Raw genomic sequence first — 24,207 nt, forward strand, 5'->3', positions numbered from 1 at the left:
CAAAAAAGCACACACATTATTTACAGAAACAGTTAGTCTTTTGCATGCAGTAAATTGATGTCACTGATTCATTCATTCATTTATTAGTATGTATTTTAACAAGGCTGCTTTGTAGTCTTATAAGGAGGCAACGATTCGGTCAAACATCCATGGATTTCTGTTGCTCAAAAAGACGAGTTCTTTTTTCCCTTCTTCTGTTTGACCTATTGAACACAAACAACATGTCATGAGCAAAACAACAACAAAAAACGTTCGTACTTCACATTGAAATAGGACTAAACAGTTACTTTGTGGATGCTGAAGCCACCGGCGGTCCAAATAATAGAGGTAACAGCTCTCAAACTCTTTCTCACTGTAGTTGGGCACAGACACGGGGATGAAGGGATCCATGCAGTCGAAGCCTCTCTGTTGAACACAAAAATGTTATGTCTTGGACCTTATACAATAAAATGGAACAAACAAGGAATTGAAACACAAATACACCTAAATAGTAGTATTGTATTATTTATTGCTTTCACCGACTTACAAATAACACGGTCATATCACATGCAGCTGTATCATTAAACAGCTTTATGTGTTTGACTTTCCTCCCGTGCTTTTATTGGTCCACCCCTAAATCAAGGACAATATCTTAATGGCACTGACCTCTCCCAGCAATTCTTGAGGCAAGCACGATGTTTTTGAAGTGTAGAGAGACCCAGTCTGAGACAAAGTGGTGATGATGGCTCCTCCAATCTGAACAATAAAGGATCATTAACATTTGAGAAAAAAAAACTATTCATATGAACCCTGTGTAGAAATTCACTCACCCAATCATTCTTCATTAATTTTCTTGCATTATGAACCAATGTGAGCTCACTGGGATCAATCTAACAAAGAGAAATGTTTCTAGACGTCAGTCCATCCATCTAAAGGACAATGCTGTTACCCAAACACGTATGAATGAAACCTCACAGCAGTCTTATCTTCCTTTCTAATGGTGGACTTTCCCCAGAGACCATTGACACCGTCCACAGCCACGGCAAGGCGGAAGGCTGCTTCTGACTGGCCAACCTGTAACCTCAGCTCCTTCATGACAGCTCCCACAACATCACTGCTGCTCTTCACGCGAGAAATGCCCTGCCAAGAAAACAACAACAAAATAAACTGGCAAATCCAAGGAAGGCGAGTACGAGTCGATGAAATTACATACGTGATCCACAAGTTCTCCAAGTGAACTTCCTTCTTCCGTAGACTCCCTCTTTGTCCATAAATAGCGGTGTTTTGTCTTTATCTAGGAAAACAACAATTTGATTTAGATGTATTTTGTCACGAGTGGGTCTGAACTAACACCTACGCATATAAGCAGATTTGAAATGATGGCATTATACGGGACATTTAGTCCAATAATGTACAGTAAGCTTACACAGAAACATAGAGAAGTGGAATAAAAAACAAAACAATAAAAACCTTTGATAGAAAGGGCTCATTGGTTATCCTGAAGTTGCGTAACCATTCAGCGGCTTGTAGTGGCTGGTCAAACCGAGCAGAATTATAGGAGGACTGGAGCAACTCCTTACAGTTCTTCACCCAGCGATGTGCTGTAAACAGTGAACATACAGTGAGACAATACAGTTTTTAACAGCAAGAAGTAAGGAGCAGAGTAAGTTAGGACAGTGGTCACCCCCCAAAAATCAGGTAACACTGATATTTAACACTAACCAGGCCAGCAAAGACTTTTCCTGTTCTACCCCGATGCTTTAAACATTTCTACAAGTGTTGACAAACATGATTTGGGGGAGGCAATTTCTATCGTAATTGTGTAATTTGAAAAAAAATTCCAACACCAAAAGCACGCCATCAATCCAGTGCTATCAGAGCGGATCTTTCTGAGAGAAGGGGGCGGGTACAGATTATAGTACAGGCACAGCAGCATGGAACACACTGGAAATGATAGACTTTGTTTGTTTTTCAGATGCAGGTTTACCGCTTATACGTAGCAGCCCTGCCAGTAATATCTCCAAAACACTAACAGTTCACTCTGATTGATTTGAGTATCTTTGATGAGTGACGTGTTACAGATTTGAAATGATAACACAAAACCTGTAAGAGTAAATGACTTTCTGACAGCGAAAACAGTCCTGTTTTTAAAGAGAAAGGAGTTTCTGGATGGCCAGGCTAAAATGTCAATACTCAACTCTAGAAAATACAGTGTGCGTCTTACCGTCAGGGATATGAAGGACCATCCATCCCTGTGTATAACAGAAGTGAACTGTGTGATTAAGACACATGGTCTTTCCACCACCATTTGTCCCATCTGAACATACAGTTAAGGTAAATATATTTTCACAGTTGGTCACATAGAGTACATGTCTTGCAATGCAAAGGATACAGAACACATATCGCTGTGCAGGTTTGTTGTAGTCCATTTGTTTGAGACAGGAGATAACCTCTAGGGCTGGCTGTCTTATCATGACACAAGCTTCATTAAAAGTCTTTATCTGAAAGAAGATGTAGAACATTTTAATCAAATCCACCAAAGGGATGACATAAATCTAGTTGATCAACATGTACAGAGTCTGGCACCTACCTGCTCTCGGTATCGAGGTGGGAATCCGTGGGGAAATAATGTTTTTATGTGTGAGGGTGGCACTGTGTAAAACTGCCCGACGTGATTCTCAGTCTGGCATGCCTAAGCAAGAAAACACACGTAACGTGTAAAATACATAATAATATTAATATCATTTTGATAGTCAAATAGGGTACGCTCACTGGATCATGCTCTGGGCTCCTGAAGACAGATACTGGCTCTTGGTACGAGTGAACAGCGAGAGCCTCCTGTTGTTGACCACACACAGTGGTGTGGAGACATCTTGCATGGCTTATCTGCAAATGATTAAAGATTTCAATGAAACATGACCCATAAGATAAGTTAAAATGTTGAAATCTATATTTAGTTCTAGTAGGTGATTTCTTACCGTCTGTCGCACGCGTAATGACAGCCTTTGTAGTGCCATTATCTAAAAGTACAGTTACAACAGTAAACATTAGCGCAGTGACTGAGATTCTGCAGTCATAATCAGGAGTAGCCTCCTGTAACCTTGTAAGCTTAGCTCGCAGCTAGCATGTGCGTATAATGTCTATTATGGCGAGTAGAATTTGTATCACAAGCTTACCCGAAGTTGCTTACAGTCAGAGCTAATGCCTGTTGTGTGTCATGAGCTGAGAAGTCAAATATTATGGTGTGATAATTAATTATTAGGGAACATCGAACACAAGTGTGGCATGCACTGGTCACGAACGTAACCAGCGTGAAGTTCGACGCCGGATGTGACGACACCGGAGCACCAAATTCACCATCGACCAATCACGTTACAGGAGTCAGAAAATGGGTACTGACCATACTGACTTTTGTATGATGCATAATAGTTCCTTATCTTTAAGTATTTTCACTGATATACGTTTGAATTTTAATTATTGCGTTAAAAACATGTTTTGCATTAATTAACTTCCATCTTAGTAAAAATAGACAGAAAGTCAAAATACCGTCAGTTGCGGTGGTTTAGTATCATGATCATTATTACCTTTAGTTATTTAACCAAGAAAACATTCTGAGTCTGGATCTGTTTGTAGGTCGTGCCTCCAGCGGTGATGTTATAGATTATGCAGTGTGTTAAGTCACAGAATTCTATGCAAAATATTTTGTTAGTTTCACCCGTGATAACATGAATATTTGCTGAATGCCTTAAAACAATCACCTTGAGGACTCCCTGTAAAGATCCAATTCTAAGAAGAAGAATAAAGAACAAAAAAAAAAACCGAAGCGTGGTGCGACATGCTGAACTTTTTGTCAGCCAAGGCTTGCCAAGTCGTCGCCATTTTATGGCAAGCATTATCCATTAACCCAAATAAGACCCGTTGTTATTCGCTTTTTTCAGTGTCTGGCAACATGAAAATGGTCTCGCAACATTTTTTGCGCACTTATCATTGTGCGTAATAGTACGCGCCACGGTGCGCATGTGAACACACAGGCCGCGCTCTGACAGCGATGTGACACGTTAACCGATCGTGCGCAGTCGTACAGCTCAAGCTGAGCCATTACTGGCGGGAGCAATGTTAACTTTCCCCGGGAGAACTGAAGCAGATCCGAAAGAGGACTCCGCCACCTAGCTGCGGAGACAGACATCTTTCGACTACGTGATTATAAAAACACCCGCGCCAATGTTGTTACACAGCGAGCTCAGCTCTGATGCTTCTCAAAGTCGCTTTTGGGGGTGTTTTCACCCTCGCTGGCCACATTATGTAATCAAAGCCAAATCTAATGCACCATAAGCGGAGGGATCGTTGCTGCGAGCGGGAGAGCAGGACAGTAACACCTTCACCTCATCTAAACGCAGTTGGCTCTGGGACGCGCTTTCGGGTAAGTAGCCTACGTAGCCTTCTTACATATTGTCATGGCAGTGCGTATTCATGTGTGGAGGCCTATCATCATCTGCGTGCTCCGATATCTGGAGCTTATGACAACTGTGTGCATCCGCTTTTGCGCTAATTTTATCCCTTGTTGCTGAGTATGTTTCTCCATTTCATTCGCGCTCGCGTTTGGTGATATTTCTTTTTTCAGTGTTGCTGACACCAGCAGAGCAGAAGGGCTGACAGAGGACAGATAGGAGAGAAATGTGGATGACGATCATTCTCATTAAAACATAACCCATATTTTGATGCTACGTAGACGCACTTCCATGTCGAGTTATGTTAACAAATATGAAGTCTCCTGTTTCGCTCTTAACCCCGGATATTCAGCCTTTTTTTTTGTGGAAAAGGGAGTGACGACAACAACAACACGTGCATGTGTGTATGATTTGTAAATGCGACAGCATCAGTGAGTTGCTGTTTTAAGGTGCGCAAAGTCACAGTGGCGGAGGTAGCTCCTGTTGACGTCCCTAAAAAGAGTGCGGTAACACCCCCACCTCAATACTGCGGTAAAGTGGCCCGCCACTTCCAGACCCACGGTAAAGTGGCCCACACTTGAAAAGATGTTGCGCCTTTTGCCGGTTACTTACGGTAATAGCAGATTTCCTCGTCGTACAGCTTGCCTTTTCCGTGTAATTTCGCTATGAATAAAGTTGTGATCATCACTCTTTTGTAGCTAATGATGTGTGTTCATTAATTTAGGGAAATAGAGTTGCGCGCACGCGCGCGTTTGTTTGTTTGTGTGCGCGCGCGCGGTGGCTATAACTTCATATTTCTACCACAGTAGTGGTCACGTGACGGCACGGACAGATGACCAGCGTGTATTGAGAATATAGGGAACTATTCATCTTCATTGTCTTTTATTCCCTACTTCATGCAGTTTTATTATTATTATTGTTATTATTATTATTATTATTTAAAGATTATAAATATTATAATCATTTTGACAGGGCACCAAGGACGCTCCAAAGGGAACAAAATTCAGGTTTTCAAAAAATGTTTAAAAAAAATCCTTGAGAGGTTTGCAACTAATTTCACTGCAGACATGGCCTCAGTGCTGCCCCCTATCGCCCTGCCAAAACCAAGTCCACTTTTACTGTGGAAATCTGAAGAAAACTGAGGTTGAAAAAGGCCAAAATGGAACAAATTTCAGGTTTTCAAAAATTCTTTAAAAAAAATCCTTGAGAGGTTTGCAACTAATTTCACTGCAGCCATGGCCTCAGTGCTGCCCCCTATCACCCTGTTGAAACAAAGTCCACTTTTACTGTGGAAATATGAAGAAAACTGAGGTTGAAAAAGGCCAAAATGGAACAAATTTCAGGTTTTCAAAAATTCTTTAAAAAAAATTCTTAGGAGGTTTGCAACTAATTTCACTGCAGCCATGCCCTCAGTGCTGCCCTCTATCACCCTGTTGAAACCAAGTCCACTTTTACTGTGGAAATCTGAAGAAAACTGAGGTTGAAAAAGGCCAAAATGGAACAAATTTCAGGTTTTCAAAAATTCTTTAAAAAAAATCCTTGAGAGGTTTGCAACTAATTTCACTGCAGCCATGGCCTCAGTGCTGCCCCCTATCACCCTGTTGAAACAAAGTCCACTTTTACTGTGGAAATATGAAGAAAACTGAGGTTGAAAAAGGCCAAAATGGAACAAATTTCAGGTTTTCAAAAATTCTTAAAAAAAAATTCTTAGGAGGTTTGCAACTAATTTCACTGCAGCCATGCCCTCAGTGCTGCCCTCTATCACCCTGTTGAAACCAAGTCCACTTTTACTGTGGAAATATGAAGAAAACTGAGGTTGAAAAAGGCCAAAATGGAACAAATTTCAGGTTTTCAAAAATTCTTAAAAAAAAATTCTTAGGAGGTTTGCAACTAATTTCACTGCAGACATGGCCTCAGTGCTGCCCTCTATCACCCTGTTGAAACCAAGTCCACTTTTACTGTGGAAATCTGAAGAAAACTGAGGTTGAAAAAGGCCAAAATGGAACAAAGAACAGTTTTTCAAAAATGCTTTAAAAAAAAACCTTAAAAGGTTTGCAACTAATTTCACTGCAGCCATGGCCTCAGTGCTGCCCTCTATCGCCCTGTCAAAACCAAGTCCACTTTTACTGTGGAAATCTGAAGAAAACTGAGGTTGAAAAAGGCCAAAATGGAACAAATTCCAGGTTTTCAAAAATGCTTTAAAAAAAATCCTTAAGAGGTTTGCAACTAATTTCACTGCGGACATGGCCTCAGTGCTGCCCTCTATCGCCCTGCCAAAACCAAGTCCACTTTCACTGTGGAAATATGAAGAAAACTGAGGTAGAAAAAGGCCAAAATGGAACAAAATTCAGGTTTTCAAAAATTCTTTAAAAAAAATCCTTAAGAGGTTTGCAACTAATTTCACTGCAGCCATGGCCTCAGTGCTGCCCTCTATTGCCCTGCCAAAACAAAATCCACCTTTACTGTGGAAATCTGAAGAAAACTGAGGTTGAAAAAGGCCAAAATGGAAAAAAAATCATTTTTAAAAAAATATATAAAAAAAAAAACTTAAGAGGTTTGCAACTAATTTCACTGCAGCCATGGCCTCAGTGCTGCCCTCTATCGCCCTGCCAAAACAAAATCCACTTTTACTGTGGAAATCTGAAGAAAACTTAGGTTAAAAAAGGCCAAAATGGAATAAAATTCAGTTTTTCAAAAAATGTTTAAAAAAAATCCTTGAGAGGTTTGCAACTAGTTTCACTGCAGACATGGCCTCAGTGCTGCCCTCTATCGCCCTGCCAAAACCAAATCCACTTTTACTGTGGAAATCTGAAGAAAACTGAGGTTAAAAAAGGCCAAAATGGAATAAAATTCAGTTTTTAAAAAAATGTTTTAAAAAAATCCTTGAGAGGTTTGCAACTAATTTCACTGCAGCCATGGCCTCAGTGCTGCCCTCTATCGCCCTGTTGAAACAAAGTCCACTTTTACTGTGGAAATATGAAGAAAACTGAGGTTGAAAAAGGCCAAAATGGAACAAATTTCAGGTTTTCAAAAATTCTTAAAAAAAAATTCTTAGGAGGTTTGCAACTAATTTCACTGCAGCCATGGCCTCAGTGCTGCCCTCTATCACCCTGTTGAAACCAAGTCCACTTTTACTGTGGAAATCTGAAGAAAACTGAGGTTGAAAAAGGCCAAAATGGAACAAAGAACAGTTTTTCAAAAATGCTTTAAAAAAAAACCTTAAAAGGTTTGCAACTAATTTCACTGCAGCCATGGCCTCAGTGCTGCCCTCTATCGCCCTGTCAAAACCAAGTCCACTTTTACTGTGGAAATCTGAAGAAAAATGAGGTTGAAAAAGGCCAAAATGGAACAAATTTCAGGTTTTCAAAAATGCTTTAAAAAAAATCCTTAAGAGGTTTGCAACTAATTTCACTGCGGACATGGCCTCAGTGCTGCCCCCTATCGCCCTGCCAAAACCAAGTCCACTTTTACTGTGGAAATCTGAAGAAAACTGAGGTTGAAAAAGGCCAAAATGGAACAAATTTCAGGTTTTCAAAAATTCTTTAAAAAAAATCCTTAAGAGGTTTGCAACTAATTTCACTGCAGCCATGGCCTCAGTGCTGCCCTCTATCACCCTGTCAAAACCAAGTCCACTTTTACTGTGGAAATCTGAAGAAAACTGAGGTTGAAAAAGGCCAAAATGGAACAAATTTCAGGTTTTCAAAAATTCTTTAAAAAAAAATCCTTAAGAGGTTTGCAACTAATTTCACTGCAGACATGGCCTCAGTGCTGCCCCCTATCGCCCTGTAAAAACAAAATCCACTTTTACTGTGGAATTTTAAGAAAACAGGTTGAAAAAGGCCAAAATGGGAAAAAAAATCAGTTTTTCAAAAATTATTTTAAAAAATCCATAAGAGGTTTGCAACTAATTTCACTGCAGACATGACCTCAGTGCTGCCCTCTATCGCCCTGTTGAAACCAAGTCCACTTTTACTGTGGAAATTTGAAGAAAACAGGTTGAAAAAGGCCAAAATGGAAAAAAAAACAGTTTTTCAAAAAATGTTTAAAAAAAATCCTTGAGAGGTTTGCAACTAGTTTCACTGCAGCCATGGCCTCAGTGCTGCCCCCTACCCACCTGCAACAGACCAGCCACTTTTACTGCAGAAATTGGGAGTAAATTAAGTTCAAACATGGTCATAATGGACATAAAATGACAAATTTTGCATCATATTAAAAAATATTAAAAGAAGCTGTGCAAGATCTTTCACTGCAGTCATTGCCTCAGTGCTGCCCCCTATCAAGTTCAAAACATGGAGTTCAAACATGGTCATAATTGCCACAAAAGGCCTTTAGTCTACACTTAAACAACAGCAAGTCAGTGATGACTCACAGTTTGACTGGGAGTGAGGTTCACAGTTTTGGTACTGCCACACTAAAAGCACAATCCCCCTACTGCTTATATACTTGGGGACATCGAATACCATATGAGGAGCTCTGCTTGGATGGTAGACGTCCAGAAACTAAGACAGATGGTGAGGAGCATGTCCATGAAGAGACTTAAAAACCAAATGCCATCTTTCCATTTTCTTCCGCTTTGTCCGGGGGGCGGGTCGCGGGGGCAGCAGTCTCAGCAGAGATGCCCAGACGTCGCGATCCACACACACCTCCTCCAGCTGTTCTGACCCCGAGGCGACACCAGGCCAGCTTGGAGACATAGTCCCGCCAGCGTGCCCTAGGCCTTCCACGAGGCCTTGTCCTAATAAGACATGCCTGGAACACCTCCCGCGGGAGGCGGCCAGGAGGCATCCGGAACAGATGCCCTAGCCACCTCAGCTGGCTTCTTTCGACGTGAAGGAGCAACGACTCTACTCATCCCGGCCGCTACACACTCGGCTGCAAACCACCCCAGGGCAGCTGAAGGTCCTGATTTGTTGAAGCCATCAGAACATCGTCTGCAAACAGCAGAGATGAGATCCTGAGGTTCCCAAACCGGACACCCTCCGGCCCCTGGCTGCGCCTTGAAATTCTGTCAATAAAGGTAGTGAACATAATCGGTGACAAAGGACAGCCCTGGCGGAGACCAACACGCACCGGGAACTGGTCTGACTTACTGCCGGCAATGCGAACCAAGCTCCTGCTGCGGTCATACAGGGAACAGACAGCCCTTAGCAGAGGGCCCCGGACCCCATACTCCCGGAGCACCCCCCACAGGGCACCACGAGGGACACGGTCGAACGCTTTCTCCAGATCCACAAAACACATATGGATTGGTTGGTCGTACTCCCACGAACCCTCGAGCACTCGATGAAGGGTATAGAGTTGGTCCAGTGTGCCACGACCAGGACGAAAACCGCATTGTTCCTCCTGGATCCAAGGTTCAACTATCGGCCGGATCCTCCTCTCCAGCACCCTGGAGTAGACCTTACCGGGGAGGCTGAGGAGTGTGATCCCTCTGTATTTGGAGCACACCCTCCGATCCCCCTTTTTAAAGAGAGGGACCACCACCCCGGTCTGCCAATCCAGGGGCACTGTCCCCGACCGCCACGCGATGTTGCAGAGGCGTGTCAGCCAAGACAGTCCTACAACATCCAGAGACTTAAGGTCATCTCTCCATCTCATCCACCCCCGGAGCCACCGAGGAGCTTTCTCACCACCCCGGTGACTTCAGCTTGGGTGATGGGCGACCCCACCTCCGAGTCCCCAGCCTCTGCTTCCTCATCGGAAGACGTGACGGTGGGATTGAGGAGATCCTCAAAGTACTCCTACCCCCGCCCCACGACATCCCCAGTCGAGGGCAGCAGCCCCCCACCCGTACTGTAAACAGTGTTGGTGAAGCACTGCTTCCCCCTCCTGAGGCGCCGGATGGTTTGCCAGAATCTCTTCGAGGCCGACCGATAGTCCTCCTCCATGGCCTCCCCGAACTCCTCCCAGACCAGAGTTTTAGCCTCCGCAACCGCCCGAGCTGCAGCACGTTTGGCCTGCCGGTACCTCTCAGCTGCCTCCGGAGTCCCACAAGCCAACGAGGCCAGGTAGGACTCCTTCTTCAGCTTGACGGCATCCCTTACTTCCGGGCGCCACCACCAGGTTCGGGGATTGCCGCCACGACAGGCACCAGAGACATTACGGCCACATCTACGAGCAGCCGCATCGACAAAGGAGGAGGAGAACATGGTCCACTCGGACTCCATGTCCCCAGCCTCCTTCGGAATCTGGGTGAGAGTTGAAGACCCCACTGACAGAGGGATCCGCCAGGCGTTCCCAGCAGACCCTCACAACACGTTTGGGCCTGCCAGGTCTGACTGGCTTCCTCCCCCGCCAGCGGAACAGAACACCACTCGGGTTCAGATCGGGGAGGCCGTTCCTCCCAATCACTCCCATCCAGGTCTCACTGTCGTTACCCACGTGGACGTTGAAGTCCCCCAGTAGAACAATGGAGTCCCCAGTCGGAGCACCATCTCGTACTCCTCCCAGGGACTCCAAGAAGGCCGGGTACTCTGCACCGATGTTGGGCCCGTAGGCCGAGACACCGGTGAGAGACCTGTCCCCAACCCGAAGGCCTAGGGATGCGACCCTCTCGTTCACCGGGGTGAACTCCAACACGTGACGGCTGAGCTGGGGGGCTATGAGCAAACCCACCCCAGCCCGCCGCCTCTCCCTGCGGGCAACCAGAAAAATGGAGACTCCAGCCTCTCTCCAGGAGTGAAGTGACGTTCCATGTCCCGAACGCCAGAAGCTGCGCAGGCGGACCAGGTCGTCGAGGCACCTGCCTCTGACTGCCACGCAGTCCTCTCTGCACCCGAAACCTACGGATCCCTCTGTGGGTGGTGGGTCCACAGGAGGGCGGGCCCATGTCGTCCCTTGGGGCTGTGCCCGGGCTGGGCCCCGTGGGCAGAGGCCCGGCCACCAGACGCTCGCGTTCGGACCCCAACCCCAGGTCTGGCTCCATTGTGGGGCCCCGGCTGCGCCATGCTAGGCGACGTCTCAAAAACAAATGTCCAAATTAAAAAAAAAAAACACAAAAGCGGACTGGGAGCCCCTTATGAGAGACCAACAGGCCGGTTTGAATCATGAGGCCGTCCTTCCGTGGACCCATTCCTGCAGGAGGCCATAGGGGGCTGGTGCAATGTGATCACGACCTGGAAACGGAAAAGTGTAAGAAAATGGATGGATGGACTGGGAGCCAGTGGAGGGAGGGTAGGAGTGGGATAATGTGGGAGTATTTAGATTAATTTGGTTTTCTTCAGATTTCCACAGTAAAAGTGGATTTTTTTTGGCAGGGCAATAGAGGGCAGCACTGAGGTCATGGCTGCAGTGAAATTAGTTGCAAACCTCTTCAGGATTTGTTTTAAAGAATTTTTGAAAAACTGAATTTTATTCCATTTTGGCCTTTTTTAACCTAAGTTTTCTTCAAATTTCCACAGTAAAAGTGGACTTGGTTTTGGCAGGGCGATAGGGGGCAGCACTGAGGCCATGTCTGCAGTGAAATTAGTTGCAAACCTCTTAAGGATTTTTTTTAAAGAATTTTTGAAAACCTTAATTTTGTTCCATTTTGGCCTTTTTCAACCTCAGTTTTCTTCAGATTTCCACAGTAAAAGTGGATTTTGTTTTGGCAGGGCGATAGAGGGCAGCACTGAGGCCATGGCTGCAGTGAAATTAGTTGCAAACCTCTTAAGTTTTTTTTTTTATATATTTTTTTAAAAATGATTTTTTTCCATTTTGGTCTTTTTCAACCTCAGTTTTCTTCAGATTTCCACAGTAAAAGTGGATTTTGTTTTGGCAGGGCAATAGAGGGCAGCACTGAGGCCATGTCTGCAGTGAAATTAGTTGCAAACCTCTTAAGGATTTTTTTTAAAGAATTTTTGAAAACCTGAATTTTGTTCCATTTTGGCCATTTTCAACCTCAGTTTTCTTCAGATTTCCACAGTAAAAGTGGACTTTGTTTCAACAGGGTGATAGAGGGCAGCACTGAGGCCATGGCTGCGGTGAAACTAGTTGCAAACCTTTTAAGGATTTTTTTTAAAGAATTTTTGAAAACCTGAAATTTGTTCCATTTTGGCCTTTTTCAACCTCAGTTTTCTTCAGATTTCCACAGTAAAAGTGGACTTTGTTTCAACAGGGTGATAGAGGGCAGCACTGAGGCCATGGCTGCGGTGAAACTAGTTGCAAACCTTTTAAGGATTTTTTTTAAAGAATTTTTGAAAACCTGAAATTTGTTCCATTTTGGCCTTTTTCAACCTCAGTTTTCTTCAGATTTCCACAGTAAAAGTGGACTTTGTTTCAACAGGGTGATAGAGGGCAGCACTGAGGCCATGGCTGCAGTGAAACTAGTTGCAAACCTTTTAAGGATTTTTTTTAAAGAATTTTTGAAAACCTTAATTTTGTTCCATTTTGGCCTTTTTCAACCTCAGTTTTCTTCAGATTTCCACAGTAAAAGTGGACTTTGTTTCAACAGGGTGATAGAGGGCAGCACTGAGGCCATGGCTGCAGTGAAACTAGTTGCAAACCTTTTAAGGATTTTTTTTAAAGAATTTTTGAAAACCTTAATTTTGTTCCATTTTGGCCTTTTTCAACCTCAGTTTTCTTCATATTTCCACAGTAAAAGTGGACTTTGTTTCAACAGGGCGATAGAGGGCAGCACTGAGGCCATGGCTGCAGTGAAATTAGTTGCAAACCTCTCAAGGATTTTTTTAAAACATTTTTTTAAAAACTGAATTTTATTCCATTTTGGCCTTTTTTAACCTCAGTTTTCTTCAGATTTCCACAGTAAAAGTGGATTTGGTTTTGGCAGGGCGATAGAGGGCAGCACTGAGGCCATGGCTGCAGTGAAACTAGTTGCAAACCTCTCAAGGATTTTTTTTAAACATTTTTTGAAAAACTGAATTTTATTCCATTTTGGCCTTTTTTAACCTAAGTTTTCTTCAGATTTCCACAGTAAAAGTGGATTTTGTTTTGGCAGGGCAATAGAGGGCAGCACTGAGGCCATGGCTGCAGTGAAATTAGTTGCAAACCTCTTAAGTTTTTTTTTTTATATATTTTTTTAAAAATGATTTTTTTCCATTTTGGCCTTTTTCAACCTCAGTTTTCTTCAGATTTCCACAGTAAAGGTGGATTTTGTTTTGGCAGGGCAATAGAGGGCAGCACTGAGGCCATGGCTGCAGTGAAATTAGTTGCAAACCTCTTAAGGATTTTTTTTAAAGAATTTTTGAAAACCTGAATTTTGTTCCATTTTGGCCTTTTTCTACCTCAGTTTTCTTCATATTTCCACAGTGAAAGTGGACTTGGTTTTGGCAGGGCGATAGAGGGCAGCACTGAGGCCATGTCCGCAGTGAAATTAGTTGCAAACCTCTTAAGGATTTTTTTTAAAGCATTTTTGAAAACCTGAAATTTGTTCCATTTTGGCCTTTTTCAACCTCAGTTTTCTTCAGATTTCCACAGTAAAAGTGGACTTGGTTTTGACAGGGTGATAGAGGGCAGCACTGAGGCCATGTCTGCAGTGAAATTAGTTGCAAACCTCTTAAGGATTTTTTTTTAAGAATTTTTGAAAACCTTAATTTTGTTCCATTTTGGCCTTTTTCAACCTCAGTTTTCTTCAGATTTCCACAGTAAAAGTGGACTTGGTTTTGGCAGGGCGATAGGGGGCAGCACTGAGGCCATGTCCGCAGTGAAATTAGTTGCAAACCTCTTAAGGATTTTTTTTAAAGCATTTTTGAAAACCTGGAATTTGTTCCATTTTGGCCTTTTTCAACCTCAGTTTTCTTCAGATTTCCACAGTAAAAGTGGACTTGGTTTTGACAGGGCGATAGAGGGCAGCACTGAGGCCATGTCTGCAGTGAAATTAGTTGCAAACCTTTTAAGGTTTTTTTTTAAAGCATTTTTGAAAAACTGTTCTTTGTTCCATTTTGGCCTTTTTCAACCTCAGTTTTCTTCAGATTTCCACAGTAAAAGTGGACTTGGTTTCAACAGGGTGATAGAGGGCAGCACTGAGGGCATGGCTGCAGTGAAATTAGTTGCAAACCTCCTAAGAATTTTTTTTTAAGAATTTTTGAAAACCTGAAATTTGTTCCATTTTGGCCTTTTTCAACCTCAGTTTTCTTCATATTTCCACAGTAAAAGTGGACTTTGTTTCAACAGGGTGATAGGGGGCAGCACTGAGGCCATGGCTGCAGTGAAATTAGTTGCAAACCTCTCAAGGATTTTTTTTAAAGAATTTTTGAAAACCTGAAATTTGTTCCATTTTGGCCTTTTTCAACCTCAGTTTTCTTCAGATTTCCACAGTAAAAGTGGACTTGGTTTTGGCAGGGCGATAGGGGGCAGCACTGAGGCCATGTCTGCAGTGAAATTAGTTGCAAACCTCTCAAGGATTTTTTTTAAACATTTTTTGAAAACCTGAATTTTGTTCCCTTTGGAGCGTCCTTGGTGCCCTGTCAAAATGATTATAATATTTATAATCTTTAAATAATAATAATAATAATAACAATAATAATAATAAAACTGCATGAAGTAGGGAATAAAAGACAATGAAGATGAATAGTTCCCTATATTCTCAATACACGCTGGTCATCTGTCCGTGCCGTCACGTGACCACTACTGTGGTAGAAATATGAAGTTATAGCCACCGCGCGCGCGCACACAAACAAACAAACGCGCGCGTGCGCGCAACTCTATTTCCCTAAATTAATGAACACACATCATTAGCTACAAAAGAGTGATGATCACAACTTTATTCATAGCGAAATTACACGGAAAAGGCAAGCTGTACGACGAGGAAATCTGCTATTACCGTAAGTAACCGGCAAAAGGCGCAACATCTTTTCAAGTGTGGGCCACTTTACCGTGGGTCTGGAAGTGGCGGGCCACTTTACCGCAGTCACCTACTGCCCATAGCCTACTGTACATAGTAGTAGCAACAACATCAACCTACGCAGCTACATGGTACACAATGTACGACCATCACACATATGAAACAAACTACAGGTGAAGTGCGTGAGGGGCAGTGGCGGCACTCACGCGAGAAACTTTCCTCACGTGAAGAGCGATGCAGCTCTGCTCCATCCTCTGTCTTTAGAGATGCCATCACAGAAGGCTCGTTTCCAGCCGGGGAGCTGTGCCCCTGCTGTTGTCAGGCAGATGATAATGGGGTTGTAGTTATTGATGATAACGCCGCCATGGGATGGTGATGATGGCTGGAAATATGGAGGGCCATTATCATGATTTAATCGTTGCCTTGCTCTGGTGCGGAACCACACTGACTAGTGTCAAGTCCACACATCATCCTGCCATGTGGAATCCTCCCTGAGCAAATGTTAGAGTAGATCTGACGTATGTTTAAAAAGTAAAGCCTTAGAATATAAAATCAGTTCCTCTTTGAATATTGCTGAATACTATCTATCTTCTTTTGAGCTGCAAAACTATACAATAAAACCATTCAAATCAATAGTTTTAGTCATGGTGTCTCTGGTCCAAATTACATTAATTCATTCTATTTTGACTAAGTTACAGATAGAGACCTATGACCATAGGCCTATATTCCCTTTATTCTGAAAAGGTTTGGGTTCCAAAAGCTCCTAAAAATTGTTACATAACTGCAGTTACTGGAACAGATGTTGATTTAAGCAGTGTAGTGGGTTTGGGTGTGGAGGGACCATGACACAGGAGAGTGCTCTTAAATAAAAACATTTGAGATTCTCTTATTAATGTGGGGAGCGTACACTGACTTTAGACTGTTCCATCAGCTGCTCTCTGGAGAGACAAAACGCTCGGCAGGGTGTGTTTTATTAGAAAATACATGAGTGTCTTTGTTAATATGTGTGGATTTAATGAAGAAAGCATGATATAGACTTGTTTTTGCTCTTGGTGAGCGCCAGTCTCTCGTGAAAGTGAAGGTTGAGAGAAGAATGAATTTTAGGGTGTGTTACTAATGTCACATTAAAAGTCCATTTACAATGGGGTCAATGAAAAGCTTACTTGACTTAGAGGAAGCGATGGGAGGAGGAATTTGCACTCCTTTCCAAAAATAAGTTTTACCCTTTCCTACGGATTTGTGTTACCACTACTGAGAGGGGAGGGGGAACTGGTTGGACTGTGAATGGAGGGATTTAGTTTGGAGGGGAGAAAAAAGAAGTGGAGGAGGAAATATGGTTCTGATTAACATGGATACAGTGCATGAGTTGACCACTTTACTGTGTGGTCTATGGAGAGCGAAGCCGAGCGAGAGGCTACAAGGGACTAATAGAGAATGCATGCGAAAGCTTAGTGCCAAACATGAAAAGGGGAGTTTCAGAGAGAAAAGAAAGTACAGCAGAGGGAAGGGTGGGCGGAGAAGTGCTTGTGGGAGTAGCTGAGAACAGAAGGCGCAAAGACACTCAGGAGGTGGAGACTAGATCAAGAGCGTGTGTATTTGTGGCCAGTTCAGTGATTGATATATTGATTTGTATTTTGACAAAAGTGCAGTCTATTTTGTGAGTTTTACTCGGTGTGTCTTGGTTTTCTCTCAGATTGAGGAATAGTGCCGTGGTGAATGGTCTTTTAGGCTGATATGTTTGATGAGATCATCTCTGTGGACACAGGCTTTAGCACCTTTTCACAGCTACCTGCAGGAGGGGGACTTTCCCCTCAATTTCTCTATTGCTGCTTCTCAACATCTGAGCTCATCGAAATGACTAATCACTTGACTCTGTCTTTCTCCCCCCTCTCTCTCTCTCTCTCTCTCTCTCTCTCTCTCTCTCTCTCTCTCTCTCTCTCTCTCTCTCTCTCTCTCTCTCATATTCTCTCTTTCTGTCTCAAACTCTCTTCCTTTCAGCTTAAGCCTTAAAGACAAGATACGACTGAAGAAGGATTCCGCTTGTTCTTGGACAATTTTTGTTGTTGGGATTTTCGGATCTTTCACACCTGCATTCTACATTTAGTTGGTGACGTCACTTGCTTCAAGGAGGCCATCTGAAAGTGAATCCCCAAAACATTTTAATTTCCCCCTCTTCTCTGATGGACCAGAGAGTGAAGGGGGGTAGCCCTCCAAACACTACCGAGGATGCCACCTCTGCACCCAAAAACTCAGACAAGGACCATGTTCCGGAGAAGAAGCGTAAAGCTGGAGCAGGGGAGGGAAATGGGGACAAGGGAGCAGTGCTGGAGCTGCTCATTGAGGGGCGCTGTGGGACTAAGGGTGACCAGATCTCTGGCAAAGACAGTAGCTGCCCTGAAGGGAATGTGAGACTCCGAATTGGACTCCAGGCCAAACGCACCAAGAAGCCACCCAAGATCTTAGAAAGCTATGTGTGCAAGCCCACTATTAGAACCTATCAGAGGCAGGGCAGAGGGGCGCAGCTGAGGGGGGAGGCAGAGGGGGGAGTTGGTCAACAGAGTAAAACAAGCTCCAGTCCAGATGAAGCAACCAGTAGAGAGCCACTATCCGGCTTGGATCGTGTCCAGACCTCTTCCAAACAAACGGCATCTGCTCCTTCACCAGAAGCACCATCATCATTATCAACAATATCCACTCTGCAGCCACTGTCCTCGGCTTCTACCACCACAGCCTCTGCAGCTTCAGCCCAAAGGACCAAGTCCAGCAGTCAGGTAAGTTAACTGCACTGCTACACCTTTAGGTGGGGCCAGTCAGGTTATAGCTGCTACAAACAGTCCAGAAATGCCTAAATTTTATTTATAGTTGACATATATGCCTAGGTTTGTCAACTTAACCATCACACTTTCTTGACTTGAGTGTTGGGGAATGTAGGAGAACAGTCCATCTTTTTTATGAGGTCCTTTGTAATAAGGTCAAATGGACAACTCTCACACAAAAACATCAGCATCATGTTTAAACAAACAGACCTATAAATAGGACAACGGCACAGCAACCATTTGGAGCTTTTACACACATTGGTCTATCGGTACTTATGACAATCACCCAAGGGGAGGCTTATTACTGGGGCAATACAAACGGCACTCACGCCGCAGCACGGCTAAATTACAGGACAAGTACAAAATGTCAAGCCTTCTCATCTGTATTAGTGGCAATTTATAGCTACCAATAGCATTGCTTTCTGTGCTTCTCCATCTCTGCCCGGCTCTCTATATCTGTCCCTGTCTTCTATTTTTATATCCCTCTTTTATACCTGCTCTCATTTATCTTTCACTCCCCCTCTTCTGGTTCCGCTCTCTTCCGCTGCCTTTGTATGTCTGCTTTCTGTGTCAACCCCTTTTTCATTACCTTCCCCTCACATTGCCCTCTTTCCTCTGTCCGATTAAATCATTTTGTCCCGACTGTTATTTTGGCGACAACAAGAAAAATCCACCTAAATCTTCTGTCTGACTTTAAGTATTGTCCCTTTTTGCATGTAGAGTTTGTGGTGCATGACTAAGATTTCCTGTTTGTGTTTGACAGGTTCCAATCAAAGCATCTGAAAAAGCTGAGGTTATTTCAAATGGTACATCGGAGAAAGTGAAGAAAAGTTCCTTGGTCAACAGTGTGTCTGCATCTGTGGAACATAAAAACTCTTCTCCCAAAACGGAAGAACTAAAATCGGAAACTAGTTTGACAAAAAAACATAATTCGGTGCAGGCATCTAAACAGAAAGGACTATCAAATGGAAAAGGAGACAGGGAAAACAGCCCAGCACTTTCCGACAAAAGCAAATCGGGGAAAAACAGCCCGTCTTCCTCTATCTCTTCAGCGGCAAAATTGACGGAAGCGAGCTCCCCAAAAGAATCATCAAATAAGAACAAATCTCCATCTATCTCCTCCGTCACCTCCTGTCAACCACAGTCTCAAGATGCCCCAAATCCCTTAATGCAGCCGACAGTAGAAAAAAGGAAGAATAAGAAATCCAAGAAAGAGAAACGGAGGGATAAAAAGTCAAAGCGAGACCGATTAGAGGCAGAGAGTAAGAGGAGTCAGAGCCGGAGCGAGGAGAGCAGGAAGAGGAAGGAGAGAGCAAGAGAAGAAAAGACTAGACATGGAAAAGAATGGGACGAAAAGCATAAAAGTAATGATCTTAAGAATGAACAAGTGTCAAGTAAAAATGACAAAACGCCTAGCCAGGAATGTCAGATTGAAAACAGTGTTACAAAAAGCAGTGCGAACATTGATTGCACTACATTAGATGAAGAGGTATGTGTGAGTAGACCAGAGGAGCAAAACACACTAGATTCAAACTGCAGGGAAGCTGATCCAGTGGAAACAACAGGTGATACCAGTAAATCAAAAGAACAGGACATTTCGAGACATTCATCTGTGTCTCCGAGCCAACCCATTCCCACGGTCCCCGCCTCTTTGCCCGCTCTCTCTGCCCCTTCCTCCCCCCCAGAGCAAGATAGCCGCCCGCTTAAGAAACGCAAAGCCAGGAGGCCCAGCTGGACCAGGCTGGTGCATCGGGCTCAGAAAGCGGAAAATCATGAAGCCACTTCGGATTCCCAGCGTAATCCTTCTCTTGGTTTTCCCCAGAACCCAAAGGCGTCCCTTAATCCCCGGACCGCGGATGAGTCACATGCGGCTACTTCCAGCTCTGCACCCAAAAGCTCCTCCCCTCAAGCTTCTGTAGCTCAGTCTCCATCTCCTAAACGGAGTCAACCAGAGCCCAGTCCACAAGCCACTAAAAACCCACCAACTCCCACCCGAAAAAGAGGAAGACCCAAATCCTCCAGCTCCAGTGAACCTCCTCCTAAACTCTCTCCAAATGTTCCCCCCACAGAGGTGCCTCTCTCTGGGCAGGACAGAGCTCCCAGCTCAGTGCAGCTATGTGCCACAGAGAACACGCCAAGCCCAAGAAAGCGTGGCCGACCACCCAAACGCCCAGTCCCCAATGACCACAGCCCAAGTGCACTGACTCAAGGTGGTCATGAGGACAGGAGGAGGAGTATTCCCATTCCCGAGAAGGGAAACAGGCAGCTAAACTTCAGACGACTGATGAACGAGATGAAGAGGAGAAAGAAAAGAAGATTTCACAAGGTTATGGCATCTGGGTTTGTGGCAAAGACAGCAGATGCTAAATCAATAGAGGCTACAGCAGTACACACTCTCTCATCTCTGTCCAGCTCCTTAGGGGGTAAGCTCGGCCCTCAAATTAATGTCAGCAAGAGAGGGACTATCTACATGGGCAAGAGGCGTGGACGAAAACCCAAAGTGCAAAGCGCCCTCTCCCACAGCTCCACTCAGCCCTCTCTGTTCACCAGTGCACCAGAAACATCACTCTTTTCAACTCAGCCGTCTGCCTCTCACCCGTTTCCCTCCCCTTCTCTCACCCATTCGAGCGGAGCCCAGAGCCCGTATAGCGAAGGCAGCTTCAGCACCGACCCAGCTCCATGTCTGCTCTTCTCTCAGCCCTTCTCCCTGCCCTCCCCACCTTCCTCCTGCACCTCTCCGCGGCCCCCCTCCTCTTCATCGCTCTCTTCGTTTGTGAGAAAGAGCTGTCCTTGCCAGGGACGCCCACACTTCCCCTTCCACCAGTCGACGTGTAAGCTCTCCCCTCACGCCCCTCCGCTGCAACACACACCTGGCTCTCCAAGCCACCTGAAAGAGGCCACGGCGTCCCCCAGGAGTGAGTCCCACAGCGAGGAGACTTTGCCTAGCGACAGCGGAATCGGGACGGATAACAACAGCATCTCCGAGCGGGGAGAGATGAGAGGAGGGTCTAGAGGGATGCTGAGAGTAGGTCAGTCTTCCGGGATCATTTTAGGTAGTCAAAAACATCCCGCTTCTCTGCTGGATCAACCCTCCCCTGTCTCCCCACCGCTGTTGTCCAGACACACCAGTCCGAACGCGCACAGGGACAGGCACCGACACAGGCGCAGGGACTTTGACTGTTCGTCTTCTTGCGCTTGCCTATGCGCATGTTCAGGACTCAGTAATAAGTGCACTCATTCAGACTTTTACTCCTGCCACGGCCACAATGCCCTAAAGCGTCAGAAGAACAAGCATAAGAAGAAGCACCAGCAGCTCTTGCACCTGCAGGATCCTGAGTTTCTGGCAGAGCTAGAGGACCTGCTTGCGCTTTTCAATGAGATGCACATTGGGCGGAGGAGCTGGGCGCGGGCTGGACTTGTGCAGGACTATGACGGGGGCGCTCCTGGGGGAAGAAGGCACCACTCTCCTCACTCCTCGCGTTCCAATATATTCCGCATAAATCTCAATGGTTTCTACTCACCTCACCCTTCCGCTTACTCGCACAACCCCCCCTTCCCACCCCAGCCTTTGTACACATGCCACCCAGTGCACTGCAGCCGGAAGCTCGATCGGAGACAGTGCCCCTGCTCCTCCAAATTTCAGGATACAATTGAAAACATAGGGATGTACAGGAGCTACCCAAGCCTTTACAACCACGTCCCGAACTCCTACACACTTTCGTCTCCCAGTCAGTTCGCCTTGCACCAGTCGCCGCAACACTTCTTCCTCAACCCGGCCCGCTTCCACAGGCGCAGGAGTAGGCTCGCGCGGGAGGGGGGCAGCGGAGGGGAGGATAGTGCCAGGGGGAGTGCGCTTCTAGGCTCAGGGTTCACACCGAACTTCCCCTGTGTGTGCGGCAGGGGTGAACACAAGCATAAACATAAGCATCGCCACAGGCATTGCGATAGGGACGTGGGAGAGGATGAGATACAAGAAGATGAGGTGGAGAGAGAGGGATTTGTTTCAAAGCAAAGATCAGGGTTTATTTACAGACAAGAAGCTGGAAGGAAAGGGACTAGTAGATTAGGGAGTGTGTTATCCAAAGAATCACCCTGGTTAAGCGAGATAAGACGGGATAGCTTTTCTTCTGTCGCTGCCTCTTCCGCCTCAGAGAGATTTAAGCAGACGCCACTTACGTCACTTGGCTTGGGCTCCACACACCTGTCGTCGTTCGGAGGAGGATGGGGGGCGCTGGGGAACAGCTGGACGAAGTATGGAAGCCTAGGAGGGACAACATTTGGGAAACCCACTTGGACGGGCTTCAGCAGTGAAACGCAGCAAGCAAACAAAACACTCGGGGTGGTCGAGGAGGACGACGGCGACGATGAGGAAGACAATGATGAGTCGCCCCTTTACGGGACGTCCCAGCCACAGGTTCACACCAACCTATTCACATCAGCCGCGGTGGAGACTGGAGCGAGGGGCCTTAGGTGCGGAGGCGATCGGACGTGGAGGAGAGACGAGCCGGTCTGGATGGAGCGGAGGGAGGCAGGTGAGGAGGCATAAATGGTCATGTTTATGTTTTAAATTATCCAAATTCCTCTCTGCAATCAAACCAAACACGAGGTCATTGTATTTACATTGACCACTTCAAATGAGCATGTGGATTTGCCCTTTTTAATGGGCTGGGTACCATTAAACGATACCAGTTTGCTATAACAAAAAATAATTTAAAAAATGCTTAGGTTCTACTGGAAAATAAATATCAATCTTTATATTCCAGTTTTGATGCTGTTGGTCATTAAAATGTAAAAGAAAAAAAAGTGAAAGACAAGTTGAACATTTTGGGTAAAATTGGGACTAAATTGGTGGGAAAACGCGGGGAAAAAATGGGAATATTTGGGGCAAAATTAAAAAAAAAGATTTAACATTCTGGGAAAATTGGGGAAAAAAGTGGTAAAATTGGGGGAAATTTAGGGGATTTTTTTATATGGAAAATTTTGGGGGAAAAAATAAGAAATGAAATGGAAGGAAAATGAATACATTGACATTATTAAAGGAATAGGCCACCGTTTTTTCATACTCAGATATGTTCTTACCTGGAGTTTAGACATGCTGATGCGTACCTGTCTGGTCTTTGTGCGTGGTAGCTTCTAACTTCACCCCCATTTGGAGCTATAGGAATACGTTGGGAGAAGCCAAATGCTAACAACATCTTTGGTCGTTTTGCATGACTGAGTGCACACACAAAGACCAGACAGGTACAACAACTCGTCTAAGCTCTGGCAAGAACATATCTCAGTATGTAAAAATGCTGGCCTGTTCCTTTAAACGGTTTTCTGGTTCTTGATGACAAATATTTTAGTAAAAGTAGTGAAAAAAAAATCGTTTAGGTATCAGTATCCAACAAAATTTACCCAGCCCTATTCTTGTATTAGTTTGTACTGTATTTCACTTTTCTCTCAAATGTTTATGCCCTTGAATGTGTTGTTGTTATCATGTAAAAGCATGAATTGCAACTGTACTGTAAAATGCTGTAGCAAAAGTATTATAGTTTACACAAAAAGTTACAGTTAAATCATGGAGACAACAATATATTCAAACAATGATGATTTTGCATCCCAGGCCCAACTGGAGGTGAAGTCACATTGTTAGAAATGTAATAGAAATTCTGTTGTTGAATATAATACCAAATGATCAGCGGGCCCAGAGAATGGATTTTATGCCAGGGCTGTTCTTTCAGGGGACAGGTTTTTGTATTTGCACAATGTGGGCACAGAGAATGAGGCGGCAGCATTACCCATTTTAGCAACAAGACCACTTTTCTCAGGTGTTGTTGATATCCACATCAAAGCCGGATGAGGAAATAAGACTCGCTTCTTTTTATAGCCAATGCAGACTCTGAGTGGATTGGGACAGAACATACTCTGCACACGGGCCAATGTTTTTGCAGTCATTATCTTTTTATTTAAAAATGTGAATGGCTTGGTTTTGGTGAATGGAAATCTTTCAGAACTTGCCCTTTCGGAAGTGAACCACACACTGTTGCTCCCCATGAGTTTGCAGGGAATACAGTCATTAGGTAACCAGCAGATTGGCAGTTTAAAGCTTGGCCTATCTTTTACTGTTGACCCACAGTGCCTATTTCACTTGGAAAATTCAATAAGGAGAAAGTGGTCAGTCTTGTCTGTGTCTGTGGAAAAA

At 44.5% G+C, this 24,207-nt stretch overlaps 2 protein-coding genes across 6 annotated transcripts in view; one reads left to right on the forward strand and one right to left on the reverse strand.

The window, feature by feature from the left end:
- Positions 1 to 15,773, reverse strand: dap3 (death associated protein 3). 2 transcript variants are annotated; one of them, XM_079560943.1, is made up of 13 exons: positions 15,414 to 15,773; positions 2,958 to 2,999; positions 2,752 to 2,865; positions 2,570 to 2,671; positions 2,372 to 2,480; positions 2,204 to 2,296; positions 1,450 to 1,580; positions 1,193 to 1,273; positions 955 to 1,119; positions 810 to 869; positions 646 to 735; positions 288 to 405; positions 1 to 203 (listed from the first exon to the last, which is right to left on the reverse strand). In XM_079560943.1, exons 1-13 carry the CDS (start codon positions 15,456 to 15,458, stop codon positions 118 to 120), a joined length of 1,236 nt encoding a protein of 411 aa, XP_079417069.1. In that variant the 5' UTR covers positions 15,459 to 15,773; the 3' UTR covers positions 1 to 117. The 2 variants fall into 2 exon arrangements, with proteins under 2 accessions (XP_079417069.1, XP_079417070.1); XM_079560944.1 differs by lacking the exon at positions 15,414 to 15,773 and adding an exon at positions 3,156 to 3,311 and having other exon boundaries at positions 3 to 203.
- LOC306966235 (uncharacterized protein) overlaps positions 3,938 to 24,207 on the forward strand; it is a 25,240-nt gene continuing 4,970 nt past the window's right edge. For 2 of the 4 annotated variants that reach the window (XR_013793092.1, XM_079560919.1), the window contains exons 1-3: positions 3,948 to 4,399; positions 17,206 to 17,978; positions 18,787 to 22,555. Coding sequence is in view for 3 of the 4 variants with exons in the window: in XM_079560919.1 (XP_079417045.1) it covers positions 17,388 to 17,978; positions 18,787 to 22,555 (4,360 nt within the window). In the remaining variant the exon portion in view is untranslated. Of the gene's footprint in view, positions 4,400 to 17,205; positions 17,979 to 18,786; positions 22,556 to 24,207 lie in introns of all 4 variants that reach the window. The other 2 variants (XM_079560920.1, XM_079560918.1) reach the window with 2 other exon arrangements.

Source organism: Gobius niger (genome assembly GCF_951799975.1).
Source record: "Gobius niger genome assembly, chromosome: 8".
NCBI lineage: Eukaryota > Metazoa > Chordata > Actinopteri > Gobiiformes > Gobiidae > Gobius > Gobius niger.

What these genes read in the sequence shown, in the direction of transcription:
- dap3 (XM_079560943.1), bottom strand. Translation starts at nt 15,458, where the DNA reads ATGGAGCAGAGCTGCATCGCTCTTCACGTGAGGAAAGTTTCTCGC. An exon ending in ACGTGAGGAAAGTTTCTCGC is followed by an intron (nt 3,000 to 15,413) that starts GTGAGTGCCGCC and finishes CTGTACTTTTAG; the next exon opens with ATAATGGCACTACAAAGGCT. An exon ending in CTCAAGAATTGCTGGGAGAG is followed by an intron (nt 406 to 645) that starts GTCAGTGCCATT and finishes TGTGTTCAACAG; the next exon opens with AGAGGCTTCGACTGCATGGA.